This window comes from Ornithodoros turicata, chromosome 6 (genome assembly GCF_037126465.1).
Source record: "Ornithodoros turicata isolate Travis chromosome 6, ASM3712646v1, whole genome shotgun sequence".
NCBI classification, from domain to species: Eukaryota; Metazoa; Arthropoda; class Arachnida; order Ixodida; family Argasidae; genus Ornithodoros; species Ornithodoros turicata.
This window is the reverse complement of record NC_088206.1, coordinates 69,277,961-69,294,353: the sequence shown is the minus strand read 5'-3', so window position 1 is coordinate 69,294,353 and position 16,393 is coordinate 69,277,961. Positions and strand designations below refer to the sequence as shown.

The 16,393-nt window shown below is 45.2% G+C and overlaps 2 protein-coding genes and 1 non-coding gene across 14 annotated transcripts in view; 1 reads left to right on the top strand and 2 right to left on the bottom strand.

Moving 5' to 3' along the window:
- Positions 1–14,011, bottom strand: part of LOC135397214 (MAP/microtubule affinity-regulating kinase 3-like) — a 59,173-nt gene extending 45,162 nt beyond the window's left edge. For 3 of the 12 annotated variants that reach the window (XM_064628634.1, XM_064628632.1, XM_064628633.1), the window contains exon 1: positions 13,759–14,009. The gene's annotated coding sequence lies outside the window, so the exon portion shown is untranslated. Of the gene's footprint in view, positions 1–13,758 lie in introns of all 12 variants that reach the window. The other 9 variants (XM_064628629.1, XM_064628630.1, XM_064628631.1 and 6 more) reach the window with 5 other exon arrangements.
- Positions 14,012–15,395: 1,384 nt separating this feature from the next.
- On the bottom strand, positions 15,396–15,477 carry Trnal-aag (transfer RNA leucine (anticodon AAG)). The gene has a single exon. It is a non-coding gene; the product is annotated as a tRNA-Leu (tRNA).
- A 207-nt stretch (positions 15,478–15,684) lies between these two features.
- On the top strand, positions 15,685–16,359 carry LOC135397213 (trafficking protein particle complex subunit 3-like). Its single transcript, XM_064628628.1, has one exon. The coding sequence runs from the start codon at positions 15,778–15,780 to the stop codon at positions 16,288–16,290; it is 513 nt and encodes a 170-aa protein (XP_064484698.1). The 5' UTR covers positions 15,685–15,777; the 3' UTR covers positions 16,291–16,359.
- The last annotated feature ends 34 nt before the right edge of the window (positions 16,360–16,393 follow it).

Sequence of the window (16,393 nt, the reverse complement as noted above, 5' to 3'; positions counted from 1 at the left end):
TGATATCCCTGTCACACGGGCAGTCTTCAATGATCATTGAAACCAATGACCATTGAAAATACGTGTAGAGACACCAAGCGTGGAACGTGTCAACTTGCCAAAGAGTATTGGATTCAGTGTTCCCCGACAGCTTGACACGTTACACGGTGGGTGGCGCTACCGCATTTTCAATGACGACTGGTTTCAATGATCATTGAAGACTGCCCGTGTGACAGACGTATGATACCTTTTCTTCAACTGCCATACTATTCAGTGAACGGTACTCCATGCGGTCCGATGAAATCCAACGAGATCCAACGTAATCCAATAGTACCCAATACAATTCAAGCATTCCCAACAGAGGTCTATAGCCCCGTTCAACTCGAGAAGGAAAATAAATCTAGTCCGTCATCTACATACGGCTACAGAGGCGTTTGAGATAGGGAAACACAATGGCGCGCCAGCAGAAATACTGCAGCGCCACCGTGAGGGAGAGCTCGCGTAAGGCCATGCGGCCAGATGATGGGTTACATTATCTGGCGGAGGAGGGAGAGTGACGTCTTCGTGCCCAGCCGTCCTATTTGCGCGGCGCAGTAATACATTGAGAGCTGACAGACTTGATTTCTTTTCCTTCTTAAGTTGAACACGACCATAAATGCTTTCTATATCTAATTCATTAGTAGTATTATAATTCCAAACAGAATTTAATAATATCCAGCGCAATCCGACAACACAACCCAGCGATGGTAAAAAACCGAAGCAATAACATCTAATGCGATTCAGTACCAATACACAAAATTAAATTTGCCTGTCCGAATGTTTTGCACTGTCACGGTGACGGACTTCCTGGTTATATATTGACGTGCCATGGATAACTTGTATGACAAGGCTATACGTCAAACGTTTAGATGGGCGGTCAGTTGTGTAATATTTATGCGAATGCTGCTACAGACTTTTTTACTTCGCTACTACACGGGTGAGTTCAACAACGTGACGTCATAGCCACGTGACACGCGAAAGAGGGAAAAAAAAAAGTGAAGTAACGTATTTCCGGATTGCATTTGCTAAGGCTTCCGACAGCAAAGCTAGCGTTACGTCGTACGACCTTCTGTATCCGATATTCCGGTCATTTTTACGTCGGCCGTTTCGTATACAAAAATAAGAAGAAGACACAAAAATAAAAATGAAATAAGACTTAGTAAAGTAGCACGTGCTACACGCAGTGCAGGACTGAATATGGATCTCTGCAATAATGATGTAAGTGAAAATTTGTACTTTGGAAAAATAAGAAAACTTGGAAATATTTTTGTTTTTTTCTTTTGTTTTTGCTGCGTATTACTGCATCCGTTTGCGAACGGAGCAATGCACGCATGTTTTTGCACATGTGCACGTAAAGTACAAGTAGGTAACTGGTTTACGTCGTTATTGCAGAGAGACATTCTATTACTCAAAATATGCTGCTATGAAAAACAGCTTCACGTTACTATTATTTCAGTTACTTAGGCATGAGTCAGACTTTTTCTATATCTGATTAACATTATGTGAATCGCATCTGGCCATGTTTAGGTTTATTCATGTTTAGGTATATTCCTACCAAGTAGCAAACTCATATCACCTAAAAAAACGTTACCCGGGAGAATCAAAGCTCATGCTGATGAACATGCAAATCCCATAAAAATATGCCTCATGCGTCATTACGGGGGTGCGGTCCGCACTGTGTGACGCGACGGAAAGGGCTGACGCGCCGTACCAGTGCATAGATGCCTTTCACTGTGGCGACATGAGACATTTATGACTGTCCCACACGGTACGATACGATAAGCCATACGAAGAAATTGGAGCTCTAAGGACAGAGGGCATAAAGAACACGCGTACTTTGTACCAGCAAGCCCACTCAGCCATTCTAATCAACATGAGGAGCACTCTGCAAGCACCTGTTTTTTTTTTTTTTTTTCTGCCCGTGGTATGATGTTGTTATGTATCGCGTAGGGGTTCAATATACACTCCTAAAAAAAACGGGTGTACAGTAACTCCTTTGTGGGGAGTACACCCCTGCCACATATATCACTCCCCTTTGAAAAGAACAATTACTCTCAAAAAGGAGTCTCCACACTCCCTAGGTGACTCAAACAGCTCCCGCACCCTACGACTCCACTGCTTATTAGAGATCTCTGGTACCCTGTCCGATTTTTATGCAGGAAGCCCCCCAACCCGACCTCAAGGGGGCGGTCGCCTCCCCCTCTTGCCCCCCACCCTCCGACGCCCCTGCTCAGCCTGACATGTTTTTGGCTTCATTTTCGTACGATCGTCTGCTGTTCCTGTACTGTCGTCTGCAACTCCCGCACGTTGATCCGCAACTCTGCAGCTAAGAATACGTGCAACGCCGTATCAAATCTTTAATCTAAACGCGCGTTGCAACACAGGGATAAAGAAACCAGGATATGACCAGCACCCGATAAGCAACGCAGCATCAATATGCAGGAGGAAACATTACCGAGCCAAACTACGCGTAGAGACCAATATCGTTACAGCCACCCGTTCAAGACGGGTTCCACACGTCCGCGATAGATTGTCGTCTGCTAAAAAAGTTACCGCGCCAAAAAAGAAGCAGACGCGTTTCTGCTTCTTTGATCACCTACGGGAAAACCCACGTTCGAAGCAGAAGCCACCAGTGAACACACGCAGCAAGTGAGGTCCTTCTGCCAATATTCGTCTGCTAGCGCCGTGCCACGACCACGTGACAATATGGTATGACGTCACTGAGGCGTGGGTGTGGAAGCGAGTGAAGCGAAAAGGGGAAGGGGCTGACATTTAAAGCTGGGATCAACTGCACATTTTTCGTACGCAAACTTAAATCAACGCCACGGCCAACGCTCTGGGGGCCTGACTGGGATCTGTCGGAGGAAGACCCAGGAAAAACCCCGGACAGCACAGCCTGCAACGGGATTCGAACCCGGGTACCTCCACATTGCTAAAACTTCATTCTACCCATAGGACCAATCACGTTGAATCGCATCGCCTTCTGCTTCACTCTATAGTATCATGCACTATATTCTTCCGTGTTCAATCAACCGCATTCCTTTTTTTTTTTTTACTTCGAAGTGACAGGTCCTTAAGTATACTTTTTCAAGAACTTGTCATTTCGAAGTGTCTCAAAAGTTTAACTTCCGGTGTTGGTGACAGCTCACAATCCGTTCTCTCCCCCATTTTTTTTCAAACAAACACGACCTCGCGAACACACAGAGTCTTTCCTTTTTCTTTTTTATCGCTTTCAATAAGGGTGCTATTTATATCTGAAAGCGCACAACAGCCTCTTATCCGTTATACCGATCCGCGGCGTGCGTAGAGGTAAATCGCTTTTTTTTTCTTTTTTTGTCATATCCGGGCACACGGGCATCGAAGAAAATCGATGCCGTTCAAAGCGGTCATTATATAAGAGGGTTGATAGAAATTGTGGGTCAAGGTTCCATTTGAAACGACGCTGAGCGGACTTTGACAAGCACTGGACGCCAGAGAAGCTCGAAGGCTGCAATCTAGGTTACAAAGAATCACCCCTCTTCCGTTGAAGGTGACCGACGACTAAACGTGTGTGAACACAGCCTTCGAAAAAATCGATTGCTCACAATGAAATATAATAGTGAAAATGCGTGGATAATAAAAAATGACATTCTATAGTCGACATGTGGTGGTTACGAGGACTACCCTTTTCCCCGATAACGTAATACACCACTGTGACAGTACCGCTTTCGGTTGAGAAGAGTGTCTCTGGCACAGCCAGATCCATCGGGAAAATGTTGTAAAATAAATTGTACACAAACTGTAAACACATGAGGCGAGAGTAATCAGCACACGAAACGTGTTACATGTGTTTAGTGCAGTTTAAACGCAACATTCGTAGCGCTTGTTCAGAAAACAGAACAAAATCTCGTTAATTCGAATCTCGTTAACTCAAAATCACCCCTTAATTCGCCTGCAAGGTTCAATTAACCTGGTCCCACTGCAAACCTGTCTTCTAACCGAGGTTAAGTTCAAAACGCTCTTCACTATCGTATTTTGTCTGCTATAATTTGAATTCAGATAATTCAAAATCGCCGTTAGTTCACCCCAGTTTTCCTCGAATACAGTCAAACTCCTTTACAACGAAACTCAGGGGACAGCAAGAAAAATTCGTAGTAAAGGTATTTTCGTTAAAAAGGATGTCCATTATTGGACCTATAGGGCTCCAGCGGGACCGCAAAAAAAATTGCTGTAGTGGTATTTTCGTTAAAAAGGTGTTCGCTATAAAGGAGTTTGACTGTAGCAACGCCCAAGTGCACTTGGTCTCACTGCAACCCGATCTAATTAAAGATAAAAACGAGAGTCACTGTCGCATTTTGCTGCTTAAAGAACTTTGCTGAACGCACCACTGCGCCGACGACGCCGAACGCAATAATCCTTTCCGAGTACTCGACGGAGACGCCCAAAAATTTACGCAACCCAAGCTGTCGAGCGCCGCTCCAACGGCCCGTCGCGTGCCTTTTTTCTGCGCATGCCTGACAATCCACCATTATTTCATCTGGAGGTCGTCGTGGACGTTTCGCAAGGCCGTTAGCCCCCCCTCCTTCCTCCTCTCTCTCTTTGACAACACCTCTTCGCTACCTGACACACACACACAAAGAAAAAAGTGAAAAAAAAAGGCGATCTGGCTTGGCTAGGCTGCTGGCTATATAGCGACCAGATGGCCTCCCCTCCGGCGCGCAGTGCAATGCACCCTCTTGCTCTTTTTTCCGCAACGATTTGAAGCAAATGTTCCGTTTCGAGGTTGCTCTCTTTCCAATGGCAGATACGTGAGTCACTTTACTGCGTATACGGAAAAAAATAAACTGTAAACACGTCGTTAGCGCCGGGCCGGTAAAGTCGTTCGGTTTGGATATTGCGAACGTGCGCCGGGTATCATTACTATATATTTTGGAGCTTTTGAAAGGTTGGGAAGTATATACACGGATACGGGGCCGTTGCGCTTCGGTTGCTTCGTTCGGAATACGAGGATAACAACGATCTCGTCGAACCGTATAGTAATTCCATCGTCTTAAACGGACTTTGTCCATCCAAGCTCGGCGTTTGGCATTGAAGGGGACTGCGGCATTTCGGCCCCGAGTTAAGCTGGGTGAATGGGTGTGAACTTCCGTCGTTAAGTTTTGGAAAGCATGCCAAAGTTTTCTCTATATATTTTTATCTTTCAGTTAATCAATCGTTATATTTTTCTCGTCAATATTCTGGAGCGCAGTACACTGCGTACGTGACGAAATAATCTATCAAAGTGTGTCAACCTATTTAAAGTTGCTCCCCAGACTTGACAGCGCAGATGCCAATATTACTCAGCATATTGTTGGCACCGCACCAGCATTACCCCGTTGGAACAAACCGTTTGTCTGCCAACCAATTCCGGCGAATATCTACTGCGACGTGTCAAGTACCCCTCCCGACAGAGACGATAAAATTTTAACGAACCCCGGCACAAAGTGAGGGTGTGGTTATAAATACGACCGGATCAATGAGAACACTCTCTTAAGAGGGTTCGATATAAACGGCTTGAGAGACTTTAATCGTGGAGCCATATGTTTGCAGTACCTATTCCATTTTGAACGTCGTATATAGTCGGGTATTCTTCGAGGCTTGGTACAGAAGTGCGGGAAGGCTATGATGGTAAGATAAGGTACTAGGTGGACTGCTGATAAGACTGATACGGAAGTGATATTGGGGGAAAGACATTCAATGTTTTTTTTTTTATTTCGTGTTAGCGCCGCGAAGCAACTGGTGCTATGAGCGGCGTACAGACGTGGACAGATGGAGTGAGGACAGGAGGAAGGAGTGGAGGACAGGGGGGGTTAGTATGCGTCCTGGGCCGACTTCAGTGGAAACTGCGCCGTCTGGAAAGTCTCCGGAAAACCCAGGGAAAACCTCAGACAGCCCATTCGGTGGTAGGGTTCGAACCCACCACCTCCCAGTCCTCGGCGAGACCTTTGCTACCACCAACGAGAGGGACGTCTTAACCCTCTCGGCCATGCCGCTGTAATGGAGTGCGGGTGGAGGTGTGATGGGGAGTAGTTGCGCGACTCAGGTTAATTCGAATTGAATGATAATTCGAACTGAATGATAATTCGAATTGTTGATAATTCGAATTGTTGATAATTCGAACTGAATGATAATTTGAACTGAATGATAATTTGAACTGAATGATAATTCGTGGCATTACACCGCCAGAAAATTTTGAAATCAAACAACTACAAGCTCATAAAGTCAGGAGGGAATTCGAAAATAAACCCGATTATACCCGATTCGGACCGAAGCAATTCGTTGACAGGCAGATATCCGCTGCTTATTTACATCACATTACCTTATTTACATCACATCGCGGTATGTCGACATCACCTGATCTACTGCTCGTACAGTCCGCTGCACCTTGTCTTGTGTGTGGCCAAACGCTATTATATGTGAGGGCTATAATTGCTGGGATTTCCCCACAGCAATTAGAGTCCCGACGTATACGATACCGTTCCGTGTGAAACTCACGCGAACATTAATAGTCTATTTCATCGGCGACCACAGGCGCAAGAACATGCCACGCCAACAAACGCGAGAAAAATCACGATGCATCACCACCACCACCACAACAAAAACAATAAATACACTCATGATGATGAATGGGGAAATTCACAGAAAGAAAGTCATCAATGCTAAACACGAACGTCGACAACCCTTAAATAGGACCGTGAGTAAATACAACTCGAACGTGCGTGTTTTGTCCTCCCACGTGGCGAGAAGGGCTTAACAAAAGCACGTTAAGTGAGACAGATTGCCGTACGTGGAATGGCGGGAATAAATCGTGTATATATACAACGATAACTCACTGTCAGATTGTTACAGGATCGATGGGAGAGAAGGATTTACCTCTCGCGTCGGTGTCGCCCTCGCTCTCAACTGCATCAATGACGCTGGAACATTGATTTATATATAGAGTGAAACCCTCGTTAATATGACCCCCGATAATCTGACATACGCGCTTTACGACCATACTCCTGGGGAACAATGCAGTGAAACCTCAGCAAATCCGCCCCTCCCGTTAATATGACAATTCCGCATTATGACCAGAATTTTCGGGAACGGCCATGGTCATAATAACGAGGGTTCACTACAGTGAACTCTCGTTAATATGACCCCCGATAATCTGACATACGCGCTTTACGACCATACACCTGGGGGACAATGCAGTGAAGCCTCAGCAAATCCGCCCCTCCCGTTAATATGACAATTCCGCATTATGACCAAAATTTTCGGGAACGACCATGGTCATAACAACGAGGGTTCACTGTATTCCGTGTCAGCGCCGCGAAGCAACTGTGGCTATGAGCGGCGAACAGATGTGGACAGATGGAGAGAGGACAGCAGGAAGGAGTGGGGGACAGGGGGGGTTAGTGTGCGTCCTGGGCCGACTTCAGGAGGAACTGTGCCGACATTCGTCTGGAAATAGTCTTCGGAAAACCCAGGGAAAAACCTCAGACAGCGCAGACAGTGGTAGGATTACCAACGCACCACATCTCAGTCTTCAGCACGACGTTGGCTGTATTAAATCAATTGAAGTGAATTGAAGAGAGAACAACTATGTTGTCCTCAGAGCTGTGGTTAATTTTTCGACCGTGGTCAATTTTTCTGATCTAATTGCGTTCCGAGAAACAGAGCTTTTGTAGTGCTGTAACAGTATTAATTGCTCAACACTGGGTGGATTTGAACGTGATATGGTTCGTTAAATGTATTCGTCGCGTGTCTTCCGCATGTGCCTTTTTACTTGCTCCCTTTCTGTGGGCTTTAAAGGGACGGTCCCATCCGTTGTCCTGTCGATGTTTCAAAAACTATATGGTGTCATTTTGACCAGTGCCCACGGTGTCGAAAATCCCACACGAAATAGTGGCGCAGTTTGACTCGATGGGATACGCGACAAGAGTAGGCGCCGGATGTTGAGAGTATGCCGGAATTCCCTGTCCTGAAAGAGGCGAAAACGTCATTCCCTACGCCACCAATCACAGCACGGCGCTGAGAAAAGGAATGCCGCGGCGGTGCGGGCGTCTGGACGTCGCCTTTCTCCTCTCCGCGAAGCCCTCTCACTCCTCCGGTTAGGGAGTGACGTCAGGCTGACCTCGTTGTCGCTAGAGCCTCCGCAGCTGCGGAAGCGGCGCTGAACTTTTAAGATTCGCTTATTTAGCGTCTAAGCACTTTTGGGAAGGTAATCTTTGCCAACTAGATTGTCGGCCTGTGCCGAACATTGTCGGCTTCATACGTGGGTATCTCCATGCGACCGTCCCTTTAATGTACTGCTTGCCCTGATGAAATGCCCTGTAATGCCCTGAAGGAGCTGTACCATTATTGTGTTTGAGGGTAGGCAGCATGCCGTACGGGACGATTAGTCGGAAGAAACAATATTGCAACGCCTTGAAGTTTCAGACAGGATATATCGCGAGCTGTCGACTTCTGACACGTCTGTCGGAAGCAGTACAACATTCCGTATAGTTCCCATTCCCTTTTACAAAATATATTTTCGTAACTCTGTGCTAAAAGACACGAACTCATATCCCTTCCGCGCTATATTTAAACGAGAATGAATCACACGCACAAAGTTTTCGAGCCATGACAAACATGGAATCGGCCTTCCCCTATCGCTTTGTGGTATCATTTGCATTAACCATTTTAACGGATGTATTTGATGTGTAGTGGCTCAACAACATCTATAAGGTCATAATGCGCCAAAGCCCTGATAAAATCTCGGTAACACAGTATGTTATGTTTCGTTTAATATATAGATCAATTTGTGATATGCCCTATCACATGTGTCGGGAAAAACTGTAGTTGGCAGAAGGGATACAGTGACTAATGCGATCGCAAGGGACATAAGAGAAGCATTTGAGCTATTTTAACGATGTATTTGATAACCATTTTCCGTGTTACTTCACAACTATTTATGTGTATGGATAACTTACTATTGTATCTCTGTGCACATCACTGCTTCCCTTCCTACTGATATCATTATCTTCCTCTTTCTTTCTTCTCTCCCCGCCCCTGTAGAGTTACACCTAGGTTTGCCACCAGGCCGGTTATTTGCTCGCTCTGCCGGTTGCCGGTAGGAAGGTGATACCGGCAGCGTTTTGCCGGTATTTGTTGCTCAATACCTTTTCACAAGGGCTTTTGCGAGGTTTTCGCTTCAACATTCCCCTACAGCTTGAATAAATCTGGAGCAAAGTCCCAGCTCCGCAGTCACCAGTCATTTTCTTATTTATTCATTATTATTATTATTATTATTATATTACTATATCCCGGTCATATTTAATAGCTTGCCGCAGGATTCCCTTGATTTAGGTTCAATTTAAGCTTTAAAGGCTTTGCTGCGCTCTGTAGCAGGTACTATAAAGACGATTTGAGATATACCTTTGTGATGTGTTTTGAGGGTTTTCCAGGGTTGTTGGATTTTTTGTGAATATCAATGGTGGTTCAATATCTGTATTTTAGTGCTTGCGTTTTACTTTACTGTTATCAATGTTTTAACTTTAAGTATTGAGTGCGCCATTGGCTGTTACCTGCCCACAAGCCCCAAGGCTTAGGCGGGTACTGTTGTAATCATGATACTCTTAGACTAATAAAAATTGAATTGAATTGAATTGAATTATTATTATTATTATTATTATTATCATTGTTATTCATCAAGTCTTGTGTTCGGAGGGGACAAGATGAGTGGTTGTGCAAAGCTATTGATGGTTGTGTCGAGCCAGATAGAACTTAGGCCGTATACAACCATCATGAGATCTCTTCCTGCAAAGAAGAGTTTGTGTGCATCGATGCGTTTTTCAGAGTAAATAACAATCCGGTTGCTCCAATACGATCCAGTGTACCGTTCATGCCTGTTTATAGCAATTTCTAACATCAATGATCCCGCCACACACAGGAACTTGTTTCCTCGTATTATCTCTCTGTCTCTGTGTGTCCTCATCCATCCCTCGCCCACTTTCCCTTTCCCGCGAGCATTTCCCCTTTCCCTCTATACCACCTCCTCTCCCTCAGCCGGTATTTTTCACTACGAAAGGTGGCAACCCTAGTTACACCTAGAGGGTATTACAAATAAATAGTTGCGTAGATCGGGCGTTTAGCAGGACCAAGTCTGAGCTATCCGGCGATCCTTCGCTATACCGCTCCCGCTTATAACGAAGATTGCTTACAACGAACAAATATCGTATTACGCGTACAAGCGCAAACATTTTTGGTTGATTAATTCTGTGTTTTTTTTTGGCGCAATAACAACAAGATTTTATTTTTCAATTCGCTGCGTTAATTATTGTTTATTTATCAGTTCAGTTCCATGGTTTTGTATTGCTGTGATTTTGACTGTGACCGGTTGATTTTGACAGAGGAGATGTTCGAAAAAGGAAACCACTACCTAATGTGGCATACTGCTAAGATAATAACCATATATAATATATAAATGTAATTTAACATAAATATGTAATAAATTCCGTGCACGCTGGACTATACGTGCGTCATATTACTCAAAACCTTGCACTTTGCGGTTCAAACACATCCGCCCAAGCAGCACAATGTACTGAAACTTGAGTGCAATAGGGGTGGACGGTATGTGTCTTATCAATGTTCATTAGTTGCACGGGCCTGTTCAAGGCCTTCCACCTACCCGTCCACCCCTATTGCACTCGACTTTCAGTACATTGTGCTGCTTGGGCGAACTTGGTTATGCCGCCCCCTATCCTATAACATATCTTATCGCATCTTCATTTCGATTCGATTCGACTTTACTTGCGCAAAGATAACAGAGATCGTATCTTCATTGAAGACCCGCCTGCACATTTATTATGACGGGTGGCAGAGAACAGAAATTCTGTCACCCACTGGTCCATCTCTTGGTGTTGCATGTTTCAAAACATCACGGACACTGCCAGGTGTAGAAAAAACACACACACAGTGGATGAGAGAACAATGGCTTATCTGCCTCGTTCCGTCACTATTTACTTCTGCAACAATAGCCATTGTTACTAGAAGGGAGCAGGCTATACAGAACATCCTGATATTGGGACAGAAAATACGGGGCGATATATCGTGCGGCATATGGGACAACACTCTGTGTCATTGCTTATGGATACTCGGGAGATTTTCTTTTCGGTCAAAACTGAGATGTATTGTGTGCGCAAAAAATGCAAACTTGCACAACGCACCGGGTGTCATTTCTCGACAGCTGTTCGAAATAACGGCGGTCCCCTATACGGGGCTTATTTATTTATTTATTTGGTCATGCCTATACAGGTCTAAGTGGGAGTGGGCGTACGGGCTCTAGCCTTGGCTTCGTGCTTCAATATCGAGAGTATTTTTCACAGCGGACGACAGGGGGAGACATTTATTTTTCTGACACGCTGATGCGCTACGAACTAAACCCGAGAAAAGGGTATAGAAACCTCCGGAGAGAAGGCAAAGGAATAAATGAGGGCTTACTGACACAATTTCCTCGTGTGGCTATCTCTACTGATTCCATGTCTCTCAATTGTCTGTACCCTTGTCTCGGGTTTAGTTCGCAAAAACGGACGGACGGACAGACAGAGAGCCAGCGGAAAACAGTGGAGAGGGAGGAGTGAAAGGGAGAGGGTCAGGAAAGACCTCAGACAACGCAGCCGCCGGCAAGATTCGAACCTACTACCCACGCAGTCTTCGGCATGACCTTAGTGTGCCATCAAATTATGCACTCCCTGCAGCTACATGAATGCACTGACATTTCTGCAAATGTGGGAACAGCGATGTTTCATTGATTTTTTTATTTTTTTAACCCCCCTCTACCTAATGTGCTCTTCCTGACATTCTTTCTTTTGAAAAAGCCGTTGGCAACCATTACCCTCGCCCTCGAAACACATATAGACGTTACACCTCTCACTCCTCCTACGTTCGGTAACCCGTACAGCACGAGTCACAGAGGCCGTGTCATCGTGGGGGCGCCACCCGTCCCTCGTTTTCTGTCCCGCACCGTTTGTAGTCGACGCAAAAGAAGCAAAAAAGATTACCGTTTCTGCGTGTAATTATCCAAAAGACGGCATCCAATCCACTTAGCTACGTTGCCACAAATAAAACAAGACCCAACTAACCGAGCTCCCGGTCACGTGACTCAGAACAATGCCTCACAGGAGACACGGAAGAGGAGCTTGCACGAAGCAGACACAGTCGAGAGCAAGGTCAATTTCGCAGACGACAAATTATGCTCCGGCTTTTTTTTTTTTTTTGTACTAATTCTGGCGTACCTGTTCCACTGACTCAGAATTTTTGCACTTCGCACGAAAGTGTGTTACGTTGGCTTTCGTAGAGGCGTGCAAATGTGTCTGCGAATATGCGTTTGCAGACTGCACATCGTGCCGTTGCATGGTGTTCGTCATCTGATTTGGGGAATCGTGCTATCGACTTTTTCTTTTCCCTTTTTTTTGCCGGGACATCTACTTTGTCGTTTCATAGACGTTATGCAAAAAAAAAAAAAAAAGAAAGAAGAACACGAGATCATTACAGCAGCTGTCTTTATTCAACGAGAAAACTAAAGTGTAATCTGCGAACATAGCAGAAGACATGAAGTCGACATATGCCGGCAGTGCTTTACTCACTGCAAATTTTGCCATGTTTGGTAGTTTCAATAATTGGACAAGAGCTATGGTTCTGACTGCACCCAAAAACATTTAGGTAAAACCAACACTATTCATGCGGTAATAGACCAAATTCATTCAAATTTCTGCCTCAACACAGTTTTTACCATGTTAGCAAAAGACAACAGCTATCTAGCGACCTTGATCCGAAGGCGCATCAGAAAACTTTTCGAGAGACTTTTCGTCCACAGGACAGGGCTGAAGTACAATCGTGAGACTTGTGAAAGCGGTATAATGCAAGCGTTCCGTTATCTGCCTCTCGAAACACAAGTTGATGGTGCACCCTGCTCATCGTTATCAGTCAAGAAGCGAAGATAAACGTTGACAGTTCATTATCTCCCAGTCCCAAGGCACGGTTAGAAATTCTCGGGTGCAACGATACCCAGAGCATGCTCCGGCGAGCCAAAAAGATGATCCCGTCCAACAGGATCAACAAACATGGGGGGCTGCCTTGGAAAAATATTTGCCCTGCATAACTAAAAATTGCGGTGAGCTGGAATAAGTCTGTCTGTCTCCAACTGCGCAGCAATCAGGCTATCTTCCTGTTTACCGTCCTATGGTCAAACGAGCGTAGCCGTATTCTCGGTACGCACGCGCTCTGTAATCTGGTAACAATTTTCTCAGCAGAGGACATCTTGTAACAACCTATTTCGCAGACGACACTCTCGTTCAACTTCGAACAAAAAAAGGAAAAAGAAAAGAAAACATTACATGGCCCTTTCTCTTTTTAACACTTTCTTAACTGCAGCGTAACCTATTATAGCTCTCTGTGTACAAACCTGAAAGTCATAACTGCATTCCAAGGAGCAAAAGCCGAACCAGGTTCCGTGTCCAACACAAACAGGACACCGAAAGCTGCACCTATTTACGAAATTCCCGCTTTCGTGGGTCCAATTACCGGTACGGTGCGATTACCCGAGATAAACGACCTCCCCGTGCCAGAGTCAACAAACATGTTGACTGTAAACAAAACGATAACTCAAACTTCGCTTAGGACGATCTAAAAATACATTGTCAAACAAAACAACAGACGAAATACAAAACCTGCACATACAGTGTAGAGTACGGCGCTCACCTGAGATACACCTTTGAAGTTTCCTCCGTGGTAACTCCCAGAAACGCCACTGGTTCCTTGTCCGGCGTTCACACAGACACGACAGGTGGTGGTCACAACAACATAACTGTACACCAGGCAACGCAAACTTTTAAACTACGAAATTACTTCCAAAGATGGTCAAACATGCACCGTAGGCGGAAGACGAAATCCAACCTCTCCGACTGCTACGTTCACGGACGGGCAGACGCTAACATTCCTTCTCCTTCTCGGCGCCAGAAGGCGCAACCTGGTGCAACCTGAAGTAGGCCAGGTTCTCGAAGAAGGAGGGCGCTGCCGACATATCCACCAAACGCTTCACGCATCGCTGCTTCGTCTGCTACGGGAGCCCCCTTTTAAAATTAAACCCTTATCGAAAGCGAGGCTATTTTTACAACACAATTGTGACAATTAGATGAGCGGTTCACCGCAGATAACATTGTACTCCTGCTCAAGTTGATGAAAAAGTTCCCCGCGAACAAAGGGGGTCATTTGTGATGCAGATGCAGAAATTGTTTGTTGTCGTCTGCTTCATCTGAAACTATCAGTGTACATGTATCCTTTGTGGAATTGAATCTAATTTGGTGAATTTTTAATAATTATTTCTTTATTGATTCATGAATAGCATTCGCATCTGCCAACCGTTTCCGTCTGTGTCTTCAGGGACTATAAATATACGGTGTGCCGTGTACTGGAAATTAATCATACGGACCGACCGCTGTGCCATGGTGTCACTCACTATCGTAGTAGTCGTAGTTGTCTCGAAGCCACGAATTCTCAATTATCGTCTGTGTCTTCCTGTCATGACGAAGGCGAAGCAGACTGAGATTCGACGGCAGACAAAATTACTATGCAGACACTTCCGACGCGATTTTTTTTATGTTTTTGCTTTAGTGCACATGACTTTCACTTCTGCTCATTGAAGCCCCCACGCCGGTGCCCAAACCGGTTTGAAAACTTCCCGCCACGCCGACTTTTCCCGCATAAATCCGGCATTGTACCTCCTACGTAACGAAAATTTCGAAATGTCGAGTTCACTGCGTTTTGTAATAGTATGAGGTGGTATATCGAAGCAGACTATAGCAGCACAAAATGAAAGCCATAATTATAGTCGTATGTCAGGCAGCCACACTGCGTGTGCTTACATCATTGCTCAAAATGCATGATAATAAAAAGCGATAGCGCCCCGTATGTTTCGACACCACGCAGTCTTCCTCCTCTTTCAAGGTCCGCTTTGCATTTCTGTATTATTATTTTTCCTTCGGGTCATGGCGACCTGTTTTTATGCCGCTGCTAGGCTGCCCGGTTTTTTATTTTTATTGTGCGCTCCACTTTTCTGTCATTGGATCTATCATTGCCGTGTGTATGAGTCACAGGAAACATCGTTATGCCTGCCTTTGTCGTGACTATGCAATTGACGCAATCCGTGCAGGGTATGTGTAGAGATAAAAAAAAATGGAAATATGGGAAGGGACAAAAAGAAAAAATAAACAAACAGGAAGGGGCGAATGCCTCGATGCCGAAAACGAGAACAGTAAGGGTGGTTACGTTTAATTAATATTTGTAATGTTTGTTTGTTTCCTTCAGTGAGAAAAACGAACTATTTCAAAAATTATTTTTGGCAGCGGTGGGATTCGAACCCACGCCCCCGAAGAGACTGGTGCCTTAAACCAGCGCCTTAGACCGCTCGGCCACGCTACCACGAATGCAGGTGTTCAAATAATTGATATATAAAGTGAACCGCACTACTTTCACCCTTAGCATATAAACTTGTAATTGGCAAGAGTCTAAGATTATTGCATAACAAACTTGGCAAAGTCCGTTCATTCATAACGCAGCATAGACAACAGTTTATGTCACACCAATACCGCCGGTTAATGACTTCACTCGTAATCACCGGACGGCGCCACCAGTCAAGTAAGTGAGGCGTTCTTTGATGGCGGCGTTGCGCTAACAGAAAACATTCCTGCCACACCGTGCAGAAAAAAAAACGTGTCAATCATGTCGAAAATGACAAGTGCCGAGTTGTTCACGCTAACTTATGGGTCACTCGTGTCGCAAATGCTGAAAGACTATGAATGCGTCGAAGACGTGAACAAACAGCTGGACAAGATGGGCTACAACATCGGACTCCGACTTGTGGAAGACTTCCTGGCAAGAACCAACGTAGGGCGTTGCTACGACCTCAGGGACACTGCAGATAAGCTGCAGATGGCATTTAGAACGTACTTCGGGGTAAACCCGTCGATCGTGAACTGGAGTCCCGCGGGGGACGAATTTTCCATGGTTTTTGAGACTAACCCGTTGACTGCTTTCATGGAACTGCCAGAGGGTCTGAGTGGGCTCAAGTACTGCAACATGATTCCCGGAATAATTCGCGGTGCTCTGGAAATGGTGCAGACCGAAGTGGTCGTGTGGTTTGTGCAAGATCAACTGAAAGGTGATCAGAGCACAGAATTGAGGGTGAAGTTCGTGCGCCGTCTGGAAGATGCCATACCTGCTGGTGAAGACTGAGAGACTGTTTCGTTCCAAAAGACGTGTACTCGGCTGTGTATAAAAGTATAGTGACCGCTTCACAACGCAGTATGCTTCAGTCTCGTTTTTTAGTATGTTTTAT